This window comes from Equus caballus, chromosome 18 (assembly GCF_041296265.1).
Source record: "Equus caballus isolate H_3958 breed thoroughbred chromosome 18, TB-T2T, whole genome shotgun sequence".
NCBI classification, from domain to species: domain Eukaryota; kingdom Metazoa; phylum Chordata; class Mammalia; order Perissodactyla; family Equidae; genus Equus; species Equus caballus.
The window spans coordinates 41,463,556-41,484,458 of record NC_091701.1 but is presented as its reverse complement, the minus strand read 5'-3'; the positions used below and the strand labels follow the sequence as shown (position 1 = coordinate 41,484,458).

At 40.3% G+C, this 20,903-nt stretch overlaps 1 protein-coding gene across 3 annotated transcripts in view; it reads left to right on the top strand.

Moving 5' to 3' along the window:
- PLA2R1 (phospholipase A2 receptor 1) overlaps positions 1-20,903 on the top strand; it is a 108,228-nt gene that overhangs the window by 22,933 nt on the left and 64,392 nt on the right. For all 3 annotated transcript variants that reach the window (XR_011428245.1, XM_023622989.2, XM_005601532.4), the window contains exons 4-9: positions 8,207-8,380; positions 12,706-12,819; positions 13,311-13,454; positions 15,515-15,709; positions 17,427-17,584; positions 20,660-20,758. Coding sequence is in view for 2 of the 3 variants with exons in the window: in XM_023622989.2 (XP_023478757.2) it covers positions 8,207-8,380; positions 12,706-12,819; positions 13,311-13,454; positions 15,515-15,709; positions 17,427-17,584; positions 20,660-20,758 (884 nt within the window). In the remaining variant the exon portion in view is untranslated. The remainder of the gene's footprint in view (positions 1-8,206; positions 8,381-12,705; positions 12,820-13,310; positions 13,455-15,514; positions 15,710-17,426; positions 17,585-20,659; positions 20,759-20,903) is intronic.

Below are 20,903 nucleotides of genomic sequence, written 5' to 3'. Positions count from 1 at the left end.
CATGCACTTCTGAATCAAAGATCCTTCCTCTTTATTGTCTGTCAACAGCGTTAAGCTAGGTATAGTAGTGAATACCAAGTGTGGGAGGACTTAGGACCCTCCCTTCAAGGACTTGGCATCTAGATGAAACACAGGACAGACAGATTTGTTCTATAGCAGAAAATGCAGAGTGTATTTGATATGATGCTCTAGAATTACTTGGGGGAGAGTTAAAAATGCATATCCTGGCCCTTCCCCCAGAGATACAGCAGGTCCAGTGTGTGAGGCCCAAGCATCTGCATTTTTGACAAATGGCCCAGGTGATCCTGTTGCAGGTAATTCTTCATCAGACAATTAATAATATGCAGATAATTCTATGCATCTAAATACAGGGATGATATTAAGACATTTAACAACCAATATGATGTGGGCTATTGACCAATCCAGGTGGAAACCTTAACGTGGGTGTTAGGAGTCCTGGAGTCCCACTGCTGGTATTAACCCCTTAGCTGCTAGAATGTGAGGAAGGGCAAGGGGAGGTGCAGAGGAGACTGGGGCAACAAGGGGCACTCAAGGAGCTCAGGACAGGAGCTTTTCACCAATCAGCATGAAAGTATTGTCATCATTTAATAACTGTCAGATTATCAGCCTTCTCCATCTGAATCTGAATGTACATATATAGGTGTATGTGCACGTAATCCCTACACTCCTTAGATTCTTGAATCAAATATCATGTTATTTGCATCTTCTCTTTCCATTTCCGTCTCTAATAGATGTCACTATTAAAAATAAATAAATCAATACTAATAAAATTAACATGTATTTCACATGGCCCCAATCTTAGGGACATTTTTTAAAACTATAGTATTCTCCTTGAGGTCCTGCAAAGAGCCCTGTCCCCATCCTCTTTCACTTTTCACCAATTATGGTTTCCCAGGTGGAAGCCTGGGTTTAGAGGTACTCAGGGCTTTGCACTCCCCAGACTATCTGTTTGTTCAGCTTCCTACGGCTTAGAAGCCTCCTCCGCTTGACAGCCTGCCACATTCCAGCTCTCCTGACCTTTACCACAACCAGCAGAGAGCATTTTTATTTGTGCAGTGCGAAATTACAGTTCCAGTTTTCTTCCTTTCTTGTTACTTTTGGTTCCTGGTGGCCAACATAGCACAAAATGATATGTCGGAGACTGAAATCTGAGCAAGCTGATAGCTCTTTCCACGGGGTCAACAAATGGATAGGACAGAGAGGAATAAGTGGAATAAAGCATAGATTCGTACTTCTGTATCTCATCTTTCTTACGTGGAAGTTGTTTAGTACCTCAATGTAAAATGATGCTATCTTTTTTTAAAAAGTTGATTGTAAGTGAGCAAAATTTAAACTTAGTACTAAAAAACACATACACAAACACGATAACAGTGAGGGATGCGATAAAACATCTGTCACTATAGATCTTCAGGGAAAAGGCCAATATATAGGAATCTTTCTGGGTTAGTTAGAGGAAATTCTGGGCCATGCTCGGTCCCCCTGGTTGTGTGTCTTACACAGCTGGAGAGTCATGCTTAGTTAGTTTGAGATATTTTTAGGATATCAACCTTTGTAACAATCTGACTGCCCTTAAACCTTATTCAGCTGATACCATTTTTATCAGTAACTTGAATGATACAGCAGAGCAGATTGGTACCAATATAGATGTATGACTGCCCACCTCACCAGAGCCTCCAACAGTGGTCAGCAATTTTATTATCTCTCTCTTGTCATGATGCCTTCTCACTCCCCTCAAGGACCATGCCAACCTCTATATTCTCCTTTAACTTCCATCCTTACTCTCCATTCTCTTTCTTGATTCTCACCAGATGACCTCAATTCCTGCCTCATAATGAAAACAGGATCCATCAGAGGGGAAGTTTTGACAACTTCATGCTCCCTAACATTTAAGCCTACCTAGATCTGGACTCATCTTTTTTCCCTTCCATCCTATACAATGGTGTTCCTCCTCCGACCCAAGGCAAATCTCCCCACCTGGACTCTAGAGCCTCCTGTTCAACCTTCTCCAACCTCTATCTCGGTGGTTCTCAAAGTGTGGTCCCCATTCTAGCAGCATCAGCATGGGCTTGCTAGAAATGCAAATTATCAGCCACACCCAAACAACTATATCAGAAATCCTAGAAGTACAGCCCTGCTGTCTGTTTTAACAAGCCTTCTCCGTGATTCCAATGCACACCATTCTACTGGATCCTTCTCATTAGCAGTTAAACCTGCTTGTCTGAAAATAACACCTTAAAAATAATACAACTTCTCATCCCTACTTCTGCCTCCTGAAAATGCGCCTCTCTCATCCCCTACATAGAGAGACTTCTCAAAAGAATTGTCTACCCCTTCGCATCTTGCTTTCACTCCTCAGTGCACTGTCACTATTTGGTTCTATGATGGTGCATGCCTGACCTCTATGTCCACAAACTATTCATTTCCACAAATATGCATTGAACACCTACTATGTGCCATGCACTCTGCTGGCTGCTGGGATCATAACCATGAATGTGAAAGATGAACGTCATAGTGTCGGCCCTGATGAAGTTCACATTCAAGTATAACACTCAAATTGATTTATAATTACAAGTTTTGATAGGTGCTACTTTAAAAAAAACAAAAATGGTGTTCTAAGTGAGAAATCAAATGTAAATTTGAGAGACAAAGAAAGTTTTACTGAGGAAGTTGCATTTCAACTCTAGCCCAAGAGATGACTGAGTGTTATTAAGATGGAAAGTTGGGGGATGAGATGTCCATCCAGAGTTGTAGTGGTACAGCAGTGTACCAAGGAGGCAAGAGGAAGAAGCCATAGGAGTGGTCGGCACTCATATAGGCAATAAAAGGAGTTTATTGTTTGACTAGAACTAAAAAATAGTAATAAACCCAGCTAAAGGTCATTCTGCTTTTGACTGACCACGCACATGAACTGGCAATTCTAAACAAGGTCCATGATAAAATACTCCCACCTGTCCAGGTTGACTGCCCCTACCACACACCCCCAGCATACCACTGGCCAAATGTCTGAAGTCTTTGAGGAGGGAAAGAGGTTTTTGCTGTCTAGGAAATACAGAGTGGCAATAGCACATGAGTGAAGGAGAGAGGAACAAGACACTCTGGAAAGGTAGGCAGAGGCCAACTCATGCAAGCAAGATAATTCAGAGTGTCCTAGAGGTAAGGATTTACCTAATTCCAAGTGTAAAAGAAATCCATAGAAGAGTCTTAAGCAGAAGACTGATTATGCTTTAAGATTTTTTTTTTTAAGATGGGGCCGGCCCAGTGGCGCAGCGGTTAAGTTCGCATGTTCCGCTTCTCGGCGGCCCGGGATTCGCTGGTTGGGATCCCGGGTGTGGACGTGGCACTGCTTGGTACGCCATGCTGTGGTAGGCGTCCCACGTATAAAGTAGAGGAAGATGGGCATGATGTTAGCTCAGGGCCAGGCTTCCTCAGCAAAAAAGAGGAAGGCTGCCAGTAGTTAGCTCAGGGATAATCTTCCTCAAAAAAAAAAATTTTTTTTTAAAGATCACCGTGGCTTCATATGGTGAGTGGCTTGGAAGGGAGCAAGAAGGAAATCCTCGAGATCAGTTATAAGGCTCCAGCAATAGTCTGGGCCAGAGATAGTGGTGACTTGGGCTAGGCGGCAGCAAGGAGGTTGGTGAAAAATGGATATATTGAAGATCTAATTTGGAGATAGACTGAACAGGACCTGGTTGTCAGGAACTCAACTGAGTTGGAGAAAGAGAGCTAAGCTATCAGGTGTCTGAGTAGCTGATTAAAGCTACAATCCTTTGAATATACCAAAAATCACTGAATTCTATACTTTAAATGGGTGAGTTATATGGTATGATAATTATATCTCAATAAGACTGTTACTTTTTTAAAAGAGTAGATGAGAGATGAGGAATTGGAGATAGTCTGTATATAAAAGTGTGTTTCATACTTTTTAAGAATGAGAGATGTTAGGCCATCTTTGAATGTATCTAGAAATGATCTAACAGAGAGCGGTTGAAGATGCAGGAAAGTCAAAGCAACTGGTGGAGTATGAGTGGTCTCTGAGAAGACAGAACAAAGTAGGGTCCAGATCATAGATGGACAGACTGGCCTTTGTAGATGTAAAGACAATTTCTCCGTAGGAGGAAAGGGGGAGAGGATAGTACAGGTCCGGGAAGGTTGATAGGCTGGGTAATGGGAGAAAGAGGAGAAACTAGTCCACTGGCTGTGGACTTTCTCTCTGAAGAGGAGGAAGAAGGAGTGAGAGGTTTGCACAATAGAAAAGATGTGAAGTGGGCTTTGTGGCCGCTGGGAGAGCAAGCTTATTAGAGAAAACTATCAATGTTTCCAGAGAGTATGGAGGTAGCTGATAATGAACTAATCAGAATGACTTTTCTTGGTAGTGGTCATCTGTTGGGTGCAGGCACAGAGAAGGCAGCCCCATAAAGTCACTAATGCACTCAGTTTTCATCATATTCAAAGATTCAGCCACATGTAACAAAATTGACACCAACTCTTTCTTTGGGCTTCTGTGGCCCACACCTATCAGTTTTCCTCTTTCCTTTGTGACCATCACTTCTCAGCCTCCTCTGAGAGCATTCTTTTCTACCCAATAACCGTTAAATGCTGATGGGCAAGCTTGGAGAATACCATGAACAAGATGAATGTGGTACCCGCTTTCCTGATACATTTTATCAGGAGAAACAATCAAATAGCAATCACATAATGCATCATTTAATTTCCGTTGCGATCAGGGCTACCAAGGAACGTGTAAGGCAGTGGGAGTGTATGGCAAGAAGTCCTGACTCGGTCTGCCATCCCTTTTACCTGAGATTTGCCAACATAGCACTTTGCAGGAAGCAAATATTCAAACTATTTGCTGAGTATATGAAAGACCAAAGAGAGAGAAAAATAGTAAATTTGCAGCTTGGAGTTGCTCTAATAGTGGAAGAATTCACTTTTTTAAAAGAATTCAACAGTTTTAAAAAGTGGCAAGAAACAGCACAGCTGGGACAATGGCAAAGCCATATTCTTAGGGAAGAAAAACAAGCCTCATTAATGGAGAAGAGGAATGGCTTATCTCACTCATAACCCACAATAAAATCAGAGCTGACATGAGTATACCTCAGTTCATTAAAAGAGAGGTGTATTTTGGGAGGGGAAAATCACCTATTTATAACTTCATGCAAAAGATCTTTCATCAAATAATATGAATACAAAGATATATCACACAGTTGCTTCCCTTAAGGAGCTCATATTATAGCAACCGAGGAGATAATATAAAGACAACCAAAGGTGCAAAGAAATATGACAATATGATTCTAGCCCTTAGAAAAGAAATTTTTAAGAATAATTAAACATACCTGACATCCCCGGCTTCAATGTTGCGTTTTCAGTGGCTTGGAAAGAGAGATTATATAAGAAGCAGCAAGAGAACTAATGGTAAATAAATGCGTACACCCCAGGCCAAGGTGGGCACCTGTGCCAGGTGGGTTCCCAGGGAGCAGTCTCTGAGGCAGAGAGGAACATGCAGGAGGTCTCCTGAGGAATGCTGTCAGGATCAATACACACGGAAGGAAGGGAAGAGGGCAAGACTGCTCAGGATTGTCATGCGGGCCTGGCAACTCCTAGACTGACCTATGAGAGATCTCAAACTGGATTTCCCCTACTTGGGTAGAGAGGAGGGGCCTTATAGCCCTGCACTGACTAGTCATGGTTTTCCAGCTGCCCTTGGGAAGTGAAGGTGACATTGGGTGCTCTTAAGCCAAGGCAATCCTTGACGAAAGCTTAACGTTGAGAGGCGTCTGCTGGCAGTGGAGGAATAAGGCCTTCTGTCCTGAAGTGCCATCAGGATAGCCCATCGCAGCACCTGGGCCCAGGGTAGCATTTTCATTCCATTCGTCACTGTATAACCTTCAAATAAGATCCGCGGAGTGCCGCACAGCCCACCTAGAGAAGCAGAGAGAGGACTTGTGGTCAGCCTGCATAGAAGTACAAATGCTTATATTTTAGTTAAAAGCAAATTTCAATAATGAATGAACTTACTTGTTAGGAGAATATGGGCATATTGCAAATATTTGGAGTTTCCTTTTGATTAACCTTGAGAATTGGCACAGATAATCTAAAACCAAGGAAAATTTAGCAAAACTGGGCTACATAACTTGCAGCACAGACAGGATCACTGTAAGTCTCTCATCTTAACTGTTTAATACATAGAATTCAGGCAGGTTACTAAAAAGGCTGTGTTTGCATAGCTTGATCTATGTCCAGTTGAACAGGCAGGACCAACTCTGGGCAAAAATGGAAATGAAATCAACTGAAGTGTCCTCCAGACCTTCTCTTATCATGTGCGTGGCTGTGGCTTGGCAGCTTCTAATGAGGACTTATCGTCCGATCTTTCTTCGCAGCAGGAGATGAGAGGCAGGTGCTCTACTCCCAGACATCCTCTCCCTATATCTCCCTTTCTAATGTCCTACTATCTTCTAGTAGCCAAAGGCTACTCAGACCTACCCTCCTTGAGAATTTCTTCTTTTAAACCAGTGTCTCCCAGTATTTGCTTCATGGACCATCTGCTGAGAATCAGGAATATATTTAACATCCAGGTTTCTGAATCCCACCTCAGACCTACTGATTCAGAATCTCTGAGACCGAGAACGAGGCATCTGCACTTTTTCTAGAAGCCGGCTGAATGATTCCTATGCACACTGAAATTATGAACACTCCCCTCTCCTCCCTCATGGCCTCAGCTGTCACACTGGATGAACGGGGCTGAACTGATGTCTTATAATGCTTAGTGTTGTCCATCTCAGGGATGGCCTAGCATTTTAACCGAAGACCATCTTAAAGGACTCGGTGTCAATGGGGAAATTTCAGCTGCCAGGGCAAGGTGATTACTGATAATTTCCTCCTATCTTTCCCTTCCTTTCCTTCAGTTTTACGTGGTGACAACAGCCCTATATCTGCCCTCTTTCAATCTTGGATCCTTCTACACTATATTTGCCAGTCAGGAAACTCTATAGTCAACCTTAGATTTATATGTGGTTTAATAACTTCTGGTTAACTAACTCAGTTCTGGGGAAAGCACATGGCAAGCAGACGTGAAAACAAACTTTCCACGTTTCCAAGGGAACCATCTAACTAAGTATTATGGGGAAAACAAAACAAAAAAGATTTCATTGTCAAATAAGTTCAAGGTTTACTGAGTTAAAATTAAGCCGTTGCTTTACTTCAGAACTTCTCAGGGCCTTTAATATGCTAATGGATGTTATGAATTTTCCAGAGAAGGGTATATATGCGTTATATCCCAGAGTTTCTTGAGAAGCTCTTGAAGTTATATTACACCATGGCCCACTCTTTGGGAAAAGTTGTTCTAGGTTTTAGCAGATTGCCTGTCCATCAGCTATACTCATGTTGTAGCATGGTTCACATTTTCTACATTCTGAAATTCCTTGGCTGAGTCTGATTTCAGGTAAATATTATGGCTGCTTAGTTCATCTTGGGTTTTGATTTAAAATTTTAACCAAAGCACCCAAACTAGGTCTTCATTTTCTGTTACTTCAATAAACTTCAAATTTCAGATACACATGTCATAGTTTATTAAATTTACTTTTAAGCTTACTGTGCAATCTTGGCCAATGTTTTACCAGTGGATTTCACTTCTCTTCCTTTTGGCTGAAAGAACTTTCTTAAACTAAATATCAGTGTTCCTGTTCTCAGTGTTTATTTGAAAACTTGTGTTCATTATACACTCATATTTCTACCATATCCCTTTTATTCCATCTAGCATTTTTGTATTTGAGGGGAAAAAAGCCTTTTGAAACAACATTAGATTCCATTTCAAATAAACATTTAAATTCACACAGCTTTCAGTATAAAACTCTAAATGATTGCTTTTTAAAGAACTCACATGTTATTTCCCAAATATTTCACTTCATTGCCTTCTCAAAAATGGCTGCTATTATTTTCCCAGAAAGGATCAGAACCTTTTTATTGATAATTTCTTGAATTTCTTTTAAATCTCGAAAGAGTTTAACCATAAAGTGCCAATGGGATAACAATGCAGATTTCATCATAAAGGCCTAATCAAGAATCGATAAGGTACTGAAGTTTTAGAGGTTGCAAGTTGGAATCATTCCATTCAAATTCACCGCAAAAACGTATTGCTGTACAGATAAAATAAGGTTATAATTAATGTTTTAATGGATTTTATTTCCAGCATCCTCAGAGGTGGGTTGTGATGCTGTCTGGGAGAAGGATCCCAATTCACACATTTGCTACCAATTCAACCTGCTTTCCTCTCTCTCCTGGAACGAGGCACATTCTTCATGCCAGATTCAAGGAGGTGCTTTACTAAGTATTGCAGATGAGAATGAAGAAAATTTCGTAAGGAGTAAGTAGTTGGATGATGCACATTGATATTGATACCATTAAAATGACTGTCATGAACAGTTATGTTCATGTATGCAAAGATGTATTCTGGAAAAAAAGTCCCTGGGAATATATTTTTCTTTTATTAACATGGGCCAAACTCCCACCCAGAAGCTTGACTTAAACTCTAGGCCATTCCATTTGCTACCTGGTCGTGTCTTCCTTATTTCCTCCCCTTGGGGAACAGAAGTTGAGTCCACCCCAAGGAACCCAGGAGAGTTTGCAGTTCTAGCAAGTGGATCTGGGAGACTTCTAAACTTAAGTACAACTTCCTGCTCTGCTGGAGATCTTAGCCATTCAGTTTCCATTAACAAATAATTATGTCATTTATTAATTAAACAAAATCTTACCTGTAAGTCACTATGTGCAGATACACAGCAGGCCTTCTGGTGAATGCCAAAGAACTTAAAATTTAGTTGGAAAAGCAAAAGCACACACATTAACTAACAGCATAAAACAATAATATAAGATGTCTAAAGAGTTGTGCTAATGAGCTGGGTCTGTGTTCCACCTATCACCTAAACATTCCTCTTACTTCTCCTTTATCGACTAAATGTGTGTGTAGATGTGTACATATAGCTTGTTAAAAATTTTTGGAAACAACATTTGAAAGTGCCACAAAATTACCCACTTTCGTTCAAAGTTTCTGATGCTTTTTTTTCAAACTTTATTGCACATGTAGAACATGTTTATTCTAGAATTATTTTAAAATTTCAAGTGTACAGAAAGAAAAACAAAAGAAAAATCTCCCATAATTCCACAATCCAGAGATAACCACGTTTTCCTGGGAAAACATATAAATGCGTGCTTGCATACATACCTAGTGTCTATGGACATTGGTATTGAATAAAAACATGAGGCAGCTCTTGCACAGTGGTTATGAGCAGGGACCAGAGAGCCACCTGCCTGGGTTTGAATCCTGCCTCTACCACTTTCTAGCAGGGCTAAACGGGTTAGTGACTTAAGCTCTCTGTGCCTCAACTTCCCCCCTCTATCAAATGGAAATAATAATAATGCCTCCTTTTAGGGGGCGCAGATTACGTGTTATTGTGCAGGTGAAGTCTTAGAAAAGTGCCTGGCACACAAAATAAACACTCCATATATGTTAACCATTTAACAACAACTGTGCACACGGTTTAGTAATATGCTTATTTCATTTACCTGCATATAATGAACATCTGTCCATGTCTGTAAATGTAGATCTACATCATAATTTTTAATGGTTCCATAGTATTATAGGTTAGCAATAATATATTTATCCGATCTCCTACTATTAGGGATAGATAAATAAAATTATTTATTTTGTTTTTATTTATTTGTTGCTATTATAAACCACCTCTGCACATACCTTTGTGCAAAGATCCCCAATTATTTCTCTATAAGTTTGTAGAAGTAGATTCATTGGGTGGGAGAGGAAGCACATTTTAAGGCTTTTGAGAGTCATTAACACCTTCCAGAGGGATTGTAACAAAGGCAGGAGCAGTGCATGCCTGTGCCTTTCCCCACAAACATGCAAAAGTGGGAAATTAATCACAGAAACTCATTTGAGTGAGTCATATTGTGGGAAAACACCCATTTTCAATATCATCATTAGCCTGTAATGGTTTTCATAGAAAATTTTGCACAGCATTTATGAATTAAAATGATCTAGACTGCTGGGATTTCTAATAAGAGGGTTTGGACTTACTCATCAGACTTCAATACGATGAAAGAAATCAGGTATGTCAGAGACTTTGATTTAAATACCACAGTTCTATGATTCAGACTTTGGGGATTGTTTAAGAAAACAGGAGTCTAGTCATATAGATGGAAGCCTATTCTCACCCAGGTTTTTTTTAATGATGAGAATAGAAGAGCTACTAAAACACCCAGAAAAAAAAAAGGAACAAAATGGCAGTAAATACGTATTTATCAATAGCTACTTTAAACGTCAATGGACTAAATGCTCCAATCAAATGCCATAGGGTGGCCAATCGGTTAAAAAAACAAGACCCATGTATATACTGCATACAAGAGACACACTTCAGATGTAAAGACACTCACAAACTGAAAGTGAAAGGATGGAAAAAGATATTCCATGCAAATGGCAAAGAAAAGAAAGTGGAGGTAGCAATACTTAGAACAGACAAAATAGACTTTAGAACAAAAACTGTAACGAGAGACAAAGACCGGCGCTATATAATGAGAATAGTCTACTGTTTCTTGCTAATCGCTGATGGACATTAGCTATGGTATAAGGAATTATCTAAGCTGTCACGAATGCCAAGAAATATCCAAAGGAATTTAGGTTCAAATTTGTTGTTATAGAATTGTGAGCCAGTTTAGTTGTAAAGCTTAATAGACTGTTTTGGTACATTTAAACACAGATTACAAATTACAAAATGATTTTGCATGTGTATTGTTAAAACAATTGCACAGAGGGTATTCAAAAGAACTCTAACATAAGAATACTTCATCTTTAAATATTTTAAGTAGATTATTTGAAAACATCACTTGGCACTTGCCCTAATAGGAAATGTGGAAATTTCTCCTTCTTGTCAATCCTTCTCCCAGCCCACTTCCTGTCATCGCGATGCCCATTACATGATTTGATCAAATGGTGCTACTGAAAGGGCTAATCCAATCAACATTAGGAAGAGGTGATGTTAATGTCACAGAAACCTGAAACGGCAGGGCCCAAGAATATTATGCTGTTTCTGTTTACAGATTTCTAGGGTCTCAAAATAATAAAGCACCTTTTTCTCTTTCCTTAAGTGGGTTAAGTTCTTCCAGTTTTCCACAATTGTATTGAAATGCCCAATCACAGAGGATGCTGCAGCCTTGTTGTGTGAATTCACTAATCTTCATAACCTGGGTGACCATACAATTGATCATTCAAACCGAGACTCTTTTGAGAGTAAAAAGGATTTCGATTAATAATTATTCTGGAACTACCAGCATAAACCATTTTTCCAGGCGAACTGGGACATACAGCTCAGCCTATGTATAACTCTTATCTATCAGGGTCTCAGTCTCAGGCAGGGCCCCTGCATCTGGCTCAAAATAAATTGGGTTCCGAAGCAGATGAACCATAAGAGGACAATCTCTCTCTTATAGATTAAAAAATTAAATGGCAACATTTGAAAGTGTCACAAAATTAGTCATTTTCACTAAAAGTTTCTGACTCTGTTTTTTCCCCCACATTTTATAGCACAAGTAATTCATGTTTACTCTGTAATAATTTTTAAAATTCAGGTGCACAAAAAGAAAAACCAAAGGAAAGTTTTCCCTAATTCTATATTTTTAGTAACCATATTTTTCTGCACAAGCATGTCAATGCACATGTTTATATATAGCATTTATAACAAAAGTGGTGTTGAATTAGAACATGAGGATGTGTGGTGCAGTGGTCGGAGCAGGGGCCACAGAGCCAGCCTGCCAGGACATCTGATCCACTCCAAGGTGAAGAAGCAGCCTCATGCGTTTGCGTTGTGTTTGGCCCTTACTTCCCAACCTGCTGTAGATCTCTGTGGATGCTCCTGTCCCTTGGATTATGCTGCTCCTCTTGGCCAGACAACACCTACTGGATAGCCCCCTCCCTTCTCTGCTTGAGCATACCTTCTTTAAGTTGAAGACTTGCCTCCATTCACCAACAATATTTATCTGCTTTCCTCTTCATTGCCAGATCCCTAAAGAAAAGCTTCTTTAAATTGTTCCATTTTTTAACTGTGAAATATTTCAAAAATATTAAGTGCATAAAATTATATGTGCACACACATATACCCATTACACGGATTTAAGAGCATTTCTTCCAGCCCCCTTGCTCAGGGTGCATCGTGGCCTCAGAGTACTGGAGTCTCGAGCCTCCAAGCTGAAGCCAAGGGGCACACATGACAAGTGAGAGAAGACAAAAGGGCACTTTCTGGGAGTGACCCTGGACACTTCCTCCTTCTTCCTCTAAAACCCCTAAGTGCATGAGCTCACACGAGTCAGATGGTCTCAGACTTGTGGCCACGCACCCTTGGATGCATTGATGAGCGTTGAAAGGCAGCATTTCTGGATGCTTAGGTTAAGCACTTCACAGCTGCTGTCAGAGAGGCTTTAGGAGACTGCTGAGTTTTTCAAGACAGCTGGAGAGTAGACTGGCTTTGTTCCTCTGAAGCATCAGGGTGGGATTTAGCAGCACTTAAACCCTTTTCTGTCACTGACTGGAGTTAATGTATGACTGCATGCTCCAGGAGTAGGAAAACAGGAAAGAAGCGTAACATTGATCTTTTTTTTGAAACTTCATATTTCTCTTCATTTCAGAGCACTTAAGCAGTGACGCAGTGGAGGTGTGGATAGGTCTGAATCAGCTGGATGAAAATGCTGGCTGGCAGTGGTCTGATAGAATGCCGCTCAACTACCTGAACTGGAACCCAGGTACTCACAGCGTTTTATTTACCTTCGACAGGTGGCGTCATCCCACAGCCTTCAACAGCAGTATTTCCCACATGTGTATAAGACATGTTACGTTGAAAGTGGTTTATGAACATTTTTTTAAGCCTGCCTGAATTCCTTTAAGGCAAGCTTTTCCGGACAAGAAAATGGAGGCCAAGAAAGTAAGCTATTTAGTCAATGTTGCAGGAGGATTTGAGTCAGAGCAAAGATTCCAGTCAGCTGTTTTAGAAATAGCAGCAAATTGCAAAATATTTCTCTACTTTAAAACAATAAAATCAACTGTTGCTATCTTTGGGAAATCATTTCATTGCCATGTCTGGACTTCAACTGCAAAATCATAGATAGAACAGTTTCTAGGATTTATTGTATATGCCAAAGAGAAGACTCTCTCCTTGATGCGAAGGCTACATTTCAGTGTATATTAAACTAACCACTTTTGCTTCTAACATTAGCCACACACATTGTATTTTCAGAAATAAACTTTGAGCCGTTTGTTGAATATCACTGCGGAACATTTAATCCGTTTATGCCAAATGCCTGGAGGAGTCGGGATTGTGAGTCCACCTTGCCTTATGTATGTAAAAAATATCTAAACGACACTGATCACGAAGGAGTTGGTAAGTGTTCTAATTTTAAGCTGTTCTTCTGAGTCGCTTACTTGTGTTCTCAATATATTCACATCCCTCTTTTTTTTGCTAATAATTCAACATTTAAACTCAGCTAAGGCTAATTTTTATAGGAATAAAAATGTATAACTAGATAATACCTGTTATTCCATGAATTTAACAAATGCATTTAGATTTTTACTAAAAAGGAAAGCAAAATAAACTGAGCATAGAAAACATTTTCTTCTTCTCTGTTTAAAAAACTTGCACTCTTAGTCATTCCGAATTAGAAAAACAAGACATGCTTCCTTTTCTATTCTAGTTTTGAGTTTTATTTATGGTTACTCTAGAAATTAAATGTGCGTTAGAAAATAGTTTTATGAAATTCCTTACCTTATTGATTTCCTATCACACTCTGTATCTCTTATTAGTAACACATCCTCCTCCCCAAAATAACATGCCAAACTTTTAGGTGTATTTAAGACAAATACTACCTAATTACGGTCTAGTACCTGAAGCCCAATTATTTCTGTTTTTAAGATCTATTACCTCTTTTTGGTTTCTGTGGGAATTAATGTCTTAACTCGGAAAGTGGAGATAAAAGCATAACCATTTTTAAAAGAATCATTACCAGTATAATTAGAACCAACTCTGCGTTTAAAAAAATAAGCTGAGTTGTCATTTTTAAATATTATCGCTTACAATTAAGCTTTAACTTTCATTGTTAAGTCGCTAAGCCTAAGGGTATTTTAGAATATGGGGTACATGAGGGAGAAGAAGCATCGAACCATTTTCTTCTGTAGAGATTTTCTCATTATTTCAATAATTTACTGAAATTGCTGCTCCTGTTGATGTCCTTCTTTCTCCACTTCTTCCTTCTTTTCTTTCTTCCTTATGCCTGCCTACACTCTTTCCTGCCATGGCTTCTTTTCTTCTGTTTTATTGATTCTCCTGATCTACCGATTGAGGTCAGAAGACCAGAAATGAGGGTAGTTACACAAAGTTTGGATTATTTGCTGTTGTTTCAACTTCAACAAATTCCTTTGATGATCTGGTCCAGGGTCTTCAAACTGGGTTTCTAGGATCCGCGGCTTCCTTGCGTGGCTCTGCCTTTGCTTGAGTCAGAGAAGTTCCTCTTTCTTCTTTGTCTTACCTTTAGAGTAAAGTTTAAGGTTACATTTTTAAAAGGTGCTCCATGACTGTTTTTTTTAGGTTGACAACCACTGCAGTCGATGATATCTAAATGTGCTAACATTCCTCGACTGTGATTCTCATTACTGTCAGAGTCCTAGAGGCGATTTTAAAAGAACATCTTGTTTCCCAAATAGCAATGAAGTTATATCTAACTAAATTAGTGCTTAAGGGAGGCACCTATGATGGTTACTAGAATAAAAATGCTATCACCAGGTTGGGGACAAGTTCCTGGAAGAGGAGAGCCAGAACTTGGCAGGCACACCTCTGCCTTCCCCAACATTGTCAGAGCATCCTGGCACTATTTTCCTGTAAGCCTAACCCAGCGGCCATATGAACCCAGAGGGACACCACAGGCGCCCAGACTGCCCCTCGGGATGAAAGCTATTTGTCATCTCTGCCCTAGAGGAAGTGGCCAGAATTTCAGACTCACTTAAGCTGAGGATAAAATATTTATCCCGACCTACATACTGTACATAAAATCCTTGGGATTAAACACCATTTAAGTTGTGTTTCATAATACTCCTTTTCCAGTGTAAAAATTTTTTTTTAAATGGACAGCTCTAGCTGGTAAATCTTATATCTAGCCCTGACTCTCAGCTTTGGCTGTGTGACCTTTACAAAGTCTCTGTACCTCTGTGCCTTCGATATCTCACCTGGAAAATGAAGCGCTGACATTCACTTGATGCTGTGTTTACAGCATAGATCGAATCCTTCTCAACTCTGAAGATCTAGAATTCTATGAGTCAGATGTTATTGTTTCATGTATTTCTGTTTTGGAAGTTTTAAAAAAATCATGTATTAATGGTAATTTATATTGAGTCATAAGTAATGTTAAAATTATTGTGGAAAATGACATTGTTTTTTCTTGGTTTAAAAAGAAAAAGATGCTTGGAAATATCACGCTACCCACTGTGAGCCTGGCTGGAATCCCCACAATCGTAATTGCTATAAACTTCAGAAAGAAGAAAAGCCCTGGGCTGAGGCTTTGCGTTCTTGCCAGTCTGATAACAGTGTATTAATAGATGTAACTTCGCTGGCAGAGGTGGAGTTTCTTGTCACCCTCCTTGGAGATGGTGAGTGCCAACTGTCTATGACTTGACAGATATGAAATATAATGTATTAACTATCTTTATTAGCGGAGTTGAAAAGAAACTAAGCTATTTAAAAGTGACTATGGCACAAATTTCTGAAGTTTCTAAAATATATTCAGGAGTGAAAATTTACTGGATTTTACAAAATACGTGTTGAGAAATTTTGTAACATCTCACATATGCCAGATAGATTCGATTTTTAAAAATTTTTTTCAAGGGGCAAAGGTTATTTCTGAAACTTCTAATGAAGAAACCTGAACCTGTAATTTAGCTTTATGGCCGCTAGATAGCGGTAGTGTACTGTGGGCATGTAATCCAAGCAATAAAGGGAATTCCTTAGACAAATAATTGGATTTAAATAATTTTTGTTGTTGTTAGTGCCATGGAGTCAATTCCAAGTCCTAGCGACCCTGTGTACAGCACAGCAGAACCCTGCCGGGTCTTTTTGCACCATCTTCTCACCTTCCAGCACTATATCAGACAATGCTCCACTGTTATTCACAAGGTTTTTATAGCCAATCTTTTCAGAAGTGGGTGGCCAGGTCCTTCTTCCTAGTTTGTCTTAGTCAGAAGTTCTACTGAAACCTGTCCACCATGGGTGACCCTACTGGTATTTGAAACGCTGGTGGCACAGCTTTCAGCATCACAGCATCACACAGCCATCACAGTAGGACAACTGACAGACAGGTTGTGTGGTTCCCCGACCAGGAAACAACCACACCCCGTGGGAGTGAGATCGCGAATCTTAAACACTAGACCACCAGGGCTGCCTTACATAACTTCAGCCAGTGAAAATGGGTAGTTTATTTGGTGCAGTGGTTTTCAAGCTGTGTGCCATGTCAGCAGTTCCAAGCTCCTGGGCCTCCACCCAGCTTTAGTCCATCAGAGCAGGTCTGCTCCTACCTATGTCATATATTTGACAGAGGAGTCTGCTGGAAAACATTGAAATCACTGAGTTAGAGTAAATTTTTTTAAAATAAAAATAAATCTCCAGAGTCTACTCTGATGACCTTTCCAATGCTGGTTTTAGTTCAGAGTGAAAATGAAAATCCTTCTCTGTCATTTTTCTGCACCCTTTGCATCTGGGATTAAAAGAAATCCTGTGGCTGCCTCTGTCTCAGCAAGGGCTCTTGAACATCTCTCTCGGCCACCTCGGGTCTATTCAGCCTGCCTGAGCTGTTGAACTATTTACTTTTCCAGCAACCCTATTGCTCCCATTTCAGTGCTTCTATGAGTTTCAGTATCCTTTTTAACCATGACAAAAAAAAAAAGCAAGAAAAAAATATATGTTAAGCTAGACTACCATTAAAAGTTTTTTTTAAAGTGCGCTTTGCCTAATCCAATGGAACTTTCTACTTTTCCTTTCTCTAGACAGAAACAGAGCTTGACTTTTCAGATCTACTATGCATACAGTAGCAGGAACTAATGAGAGTCCAAGCAATTTGACTTGCTTAAGCTTTGTCCTTCCGCTGGCTTTAGGTCACACTCTGCCTCCCTTATGAGGCCGATATCAAGCAGATCGGACAGGATAGGGGGGAAAGTTTCAAGCAGGTATTTTATACTGAGACTTAGATTTCATCACATGAAGAAATAAAGAGAAAATCACATGCAAAGTGGTATATTTTGGTAATAGCCCCAGTGGCTTGTGTGCTTTGCAGATATTGGGTTCCTATAAGTAATTCACATTTATGTCTTACAGAAAATGCATCAGAAACATGGATTGGTTTGAGCAGCAGAAAAATTCCAGTTTCCTTTGAATGGTCTAATGGCTCCTCAGTCACCTTTACTAATTGGCACACATTTGAGCCCCAGATTTTTCCGAATAGAAGCCAGCTGTGTGTCTCAGCAGAGCAATCTGTAAGTTGATTCATCTGTTCAGTGCTCCCTTTGCTGGACTCGTACTGAAGGCCATCTGTGCCAGGGACTTGGACTATGGCAGAGACCAAGACGGGCACAGTCTCTGCCCCTCATGGGGCTCCCAAGCTGGGCAGTGAACATGTGCGCCCAGAAAAAGCATAGTGATGATAGCTCTGAGGAGATAGGAGACATGATGGTGAGAAACAACTACTTCAGACGGGACCGTCACGGGGGGCTCTCTGAAGAGGTGACGTTTAATTAAGGAGGGGAAAAAAAAAAAAAACCTCTTGAAGAGCAGGGGTAGAACACCCCACGCAGGAGGAGACTAGTGTGAAGCCCAAAGGCAGGCCAAGCCTGTAATCCAAAAGCAGACCAGTGTGGCATGAAGGTATGAATGGTGAGGGGTGGTAGGAGATGGGGCAGGAGGAGTGCAAAAATGTGAGGCTCATGGGCCCAGTATTCCTATACCAAAGGGCTTCAAGGAGACAAAGGGCATGATCTGATTTACATCTTTAAAAGTAACCGTGGCTGCTGCATAGAGAATACATTGGAGAGGGATCAAAGGGAAGCAGAGAAACCATTTTGGAGGGTACTCCAGGGGTCGAATTAGGGTGTGGTGAATATGGAGACAAGCAGACAGATTCAAGGATCCTCTGGAAGATACGAATTGTCGCTAAATTAGATGTAGGGGTGAGAGAGCAGTGGGTTTTTGTCTTGAGCGACCACCAGTTTGGTGGATGGTGGTGCCATTGACCACCATGGTAAAGACAATGGGAAGAACCGAGGTGTTGGGAGGTTACTCTGGAGAGTGATGGTTTTTAAGCTCCATTATCTTATTAAAATAAAAGAATTTCAACAGTATGTGCAACCTCTTTGAAAACTGTGAACCAATGGAAAATCTTGCTCTTTTCCTCACATGAGTATAAGGTCCCAGTGGCCTTAACATCACACTTATCCATAAGCTCTAGTCTCTCATTTATCTAAAACATCTGATTATACAGAATTAGTTTAATCCCAAACCATTTGAAGGGCTTATTATGTGTTTAGAATAGACTTAATCTCTTTGATCAGATAGCTGCCGAGTTTTGGACTTAGAGGGATTTTATAGGCGTCCTTACTCTTTCAAACCACCAGGAAACCATATCAAGTTCCCCCAAGAAGCAGTTTATTGAATGCTATTTAAATAGCTTGACAAAGGCATTGTGCCAACCAAACATGGAAAATTTCTAAGGACTCGATTTTATGACATATTTTGTTGTTCTTTTTTTAAGGCTGTCACAGATATGTGCAGTTATGATCATAGTGCTTAGGCAGTGTGTCAGAGTCACATCTGAGGAGGGACCAACAACGACCTCTCTAAATGCTTTCTTGGGTCTAACTCTGCTGAAAGCCACCACAGTTTATTCTACAATATTGAACGCTTTGTTGGCTCATTGGTTTTGATATCATTAAGATGACCTTCATTTCCTACTGGCATTCTCTTTTTCTATTTGACAGACATGGGTATCCTACTTAGCATGTTTATAGAACAGGAGCCAACATTTGGACAGAGAGGTTATTTTTAAGATAGTGAGGAAAGGTATTCATGTTACTGGATGTGTCAGGATAATGCTGCTGTAAGTGCGAGAGTTTGCGGCCCCATTTTTGGCAGCTCGGTATCTTCTTAAATAGTAGATGAGTAAAAAGTAACATTTGCTCCCATGAAGTAGAGCTCAATATGAATATAATTATCATAATTAACGAATTACCTAAGCATGGTTGAAGCCTAAATTTGGATGCAAGAGCCTAGGAAACTATTTATTTGTTCATCCATCCATTCGATAGTTATTAAGCAACTACAGTCTGTCTGACGCTATCTTATCACTGGATGGTTTGCTGGAATACTCCACAGGGAAGGGCTACACGGCTGCTCTTATAGACGAAGGTGTCAGCCTCCCGCATAGTATGTTTCTGAGGGTCATGGAAGGACTCCATGCTTCCCTAAAACCCTGCAAGCCTGAGATACCACCTAAAATTTGAAGTGTGTAGTTTTAGCCTAAAGGTCTGATTTGTGTTAAACTAACAAACTCCTTTGGGAGGGTAAAATTTTAATCTGTGGGCAGTTATTGTATTTCGTTATTAATGAAGGTTGTGAGCCTTCAGTAGAACTAGGAGAGGACATGAAGGTATCTGCCTGATATATAAAGAGGAAATGGAGTCGGGCTTTGGAAAATGAGTGATGAAGAAGGACATTGGGGGTTGAACATGAAGTTCAGCAATGAGAAGGTTATCTAGGGTGATTCCTGGTAGCTTCCAGGCATTTCCTCAGCATCAGGTTTATACATGTAAGCAGCAAGGCAATCGATTTAACACTCAGAAGTGGTTGAAGAAAGGAGGCAGCATTCCCACTTGGTCAGGGGGATGGTTTCATCCAAGTGGTTCTCAAAGTGGGGTCCCCAGACCAGCAGCATCAACGTCACCTGAAAACCTCTTAGGAATGCAAATTATCAGGTCACACCTGACCTGCTGAATGAGACACTGATCATGGGGCCCAGTCATCTGTGTTTTAGTAATCCTTTCAGATGAATCTGGTGCATACAAAAGATTGAGAATCACTGCTCTATCCCGTCTCTTTAAAAGAAAAATTGAGAGCAGCCTAATGTAAAGTCGGACTGAACCTGGCATTAAATCCTAGCTCCAATTTTTACTGACTATTGGACCTTGTGCAAAGCATTAAACCTAACCTTTAAAATGGGAATAATAATGTCCACCTCACAGGAGCGTTGAGATAATATAGGAAAATCACCCCACATTAAGCCTGGCACACAATCGAGAAACATTGGTCGCTCCTCCTCTCCTGCCCGCCAGGCCAGGATTGCATGTCTTGAAATTGTTTACCCCTGGAGAGAGAGCAGGGCCTCCCACTTGCATGTAGAGAGAGAATCAACCCTTTCTAATGACAAAAGAAGGTGCTGACACATTACCCCATCCTGAAACACTTACTATTAATTGTACTTTTATTCAAAACAATTGGTATTCTCTATCAGCATCAATAATGGAGTATATTCATTCACCTTGTAACATTTTTCCCCTTAGGAGGGACACTGGAAAGTTAAAAATTGTGAAGAAACACTTTTTTACGTTTGTAAGAAAGCAGGCCACGTCCTTTCTGACACGGAATCAGGCTGTCAAGAGGTAAGTGCTGTTAAAGTTGCAATTTAGGTACAAGGACTTCATAACTAGGATAATTTATCCACCATCAATGTAAAGTGAATCTCTCTCTCTCCTGCCTTTGCTCCCTCCCTTTCTTTTCCCTCCCTCCCTTCCTTCTTTCTTTCCT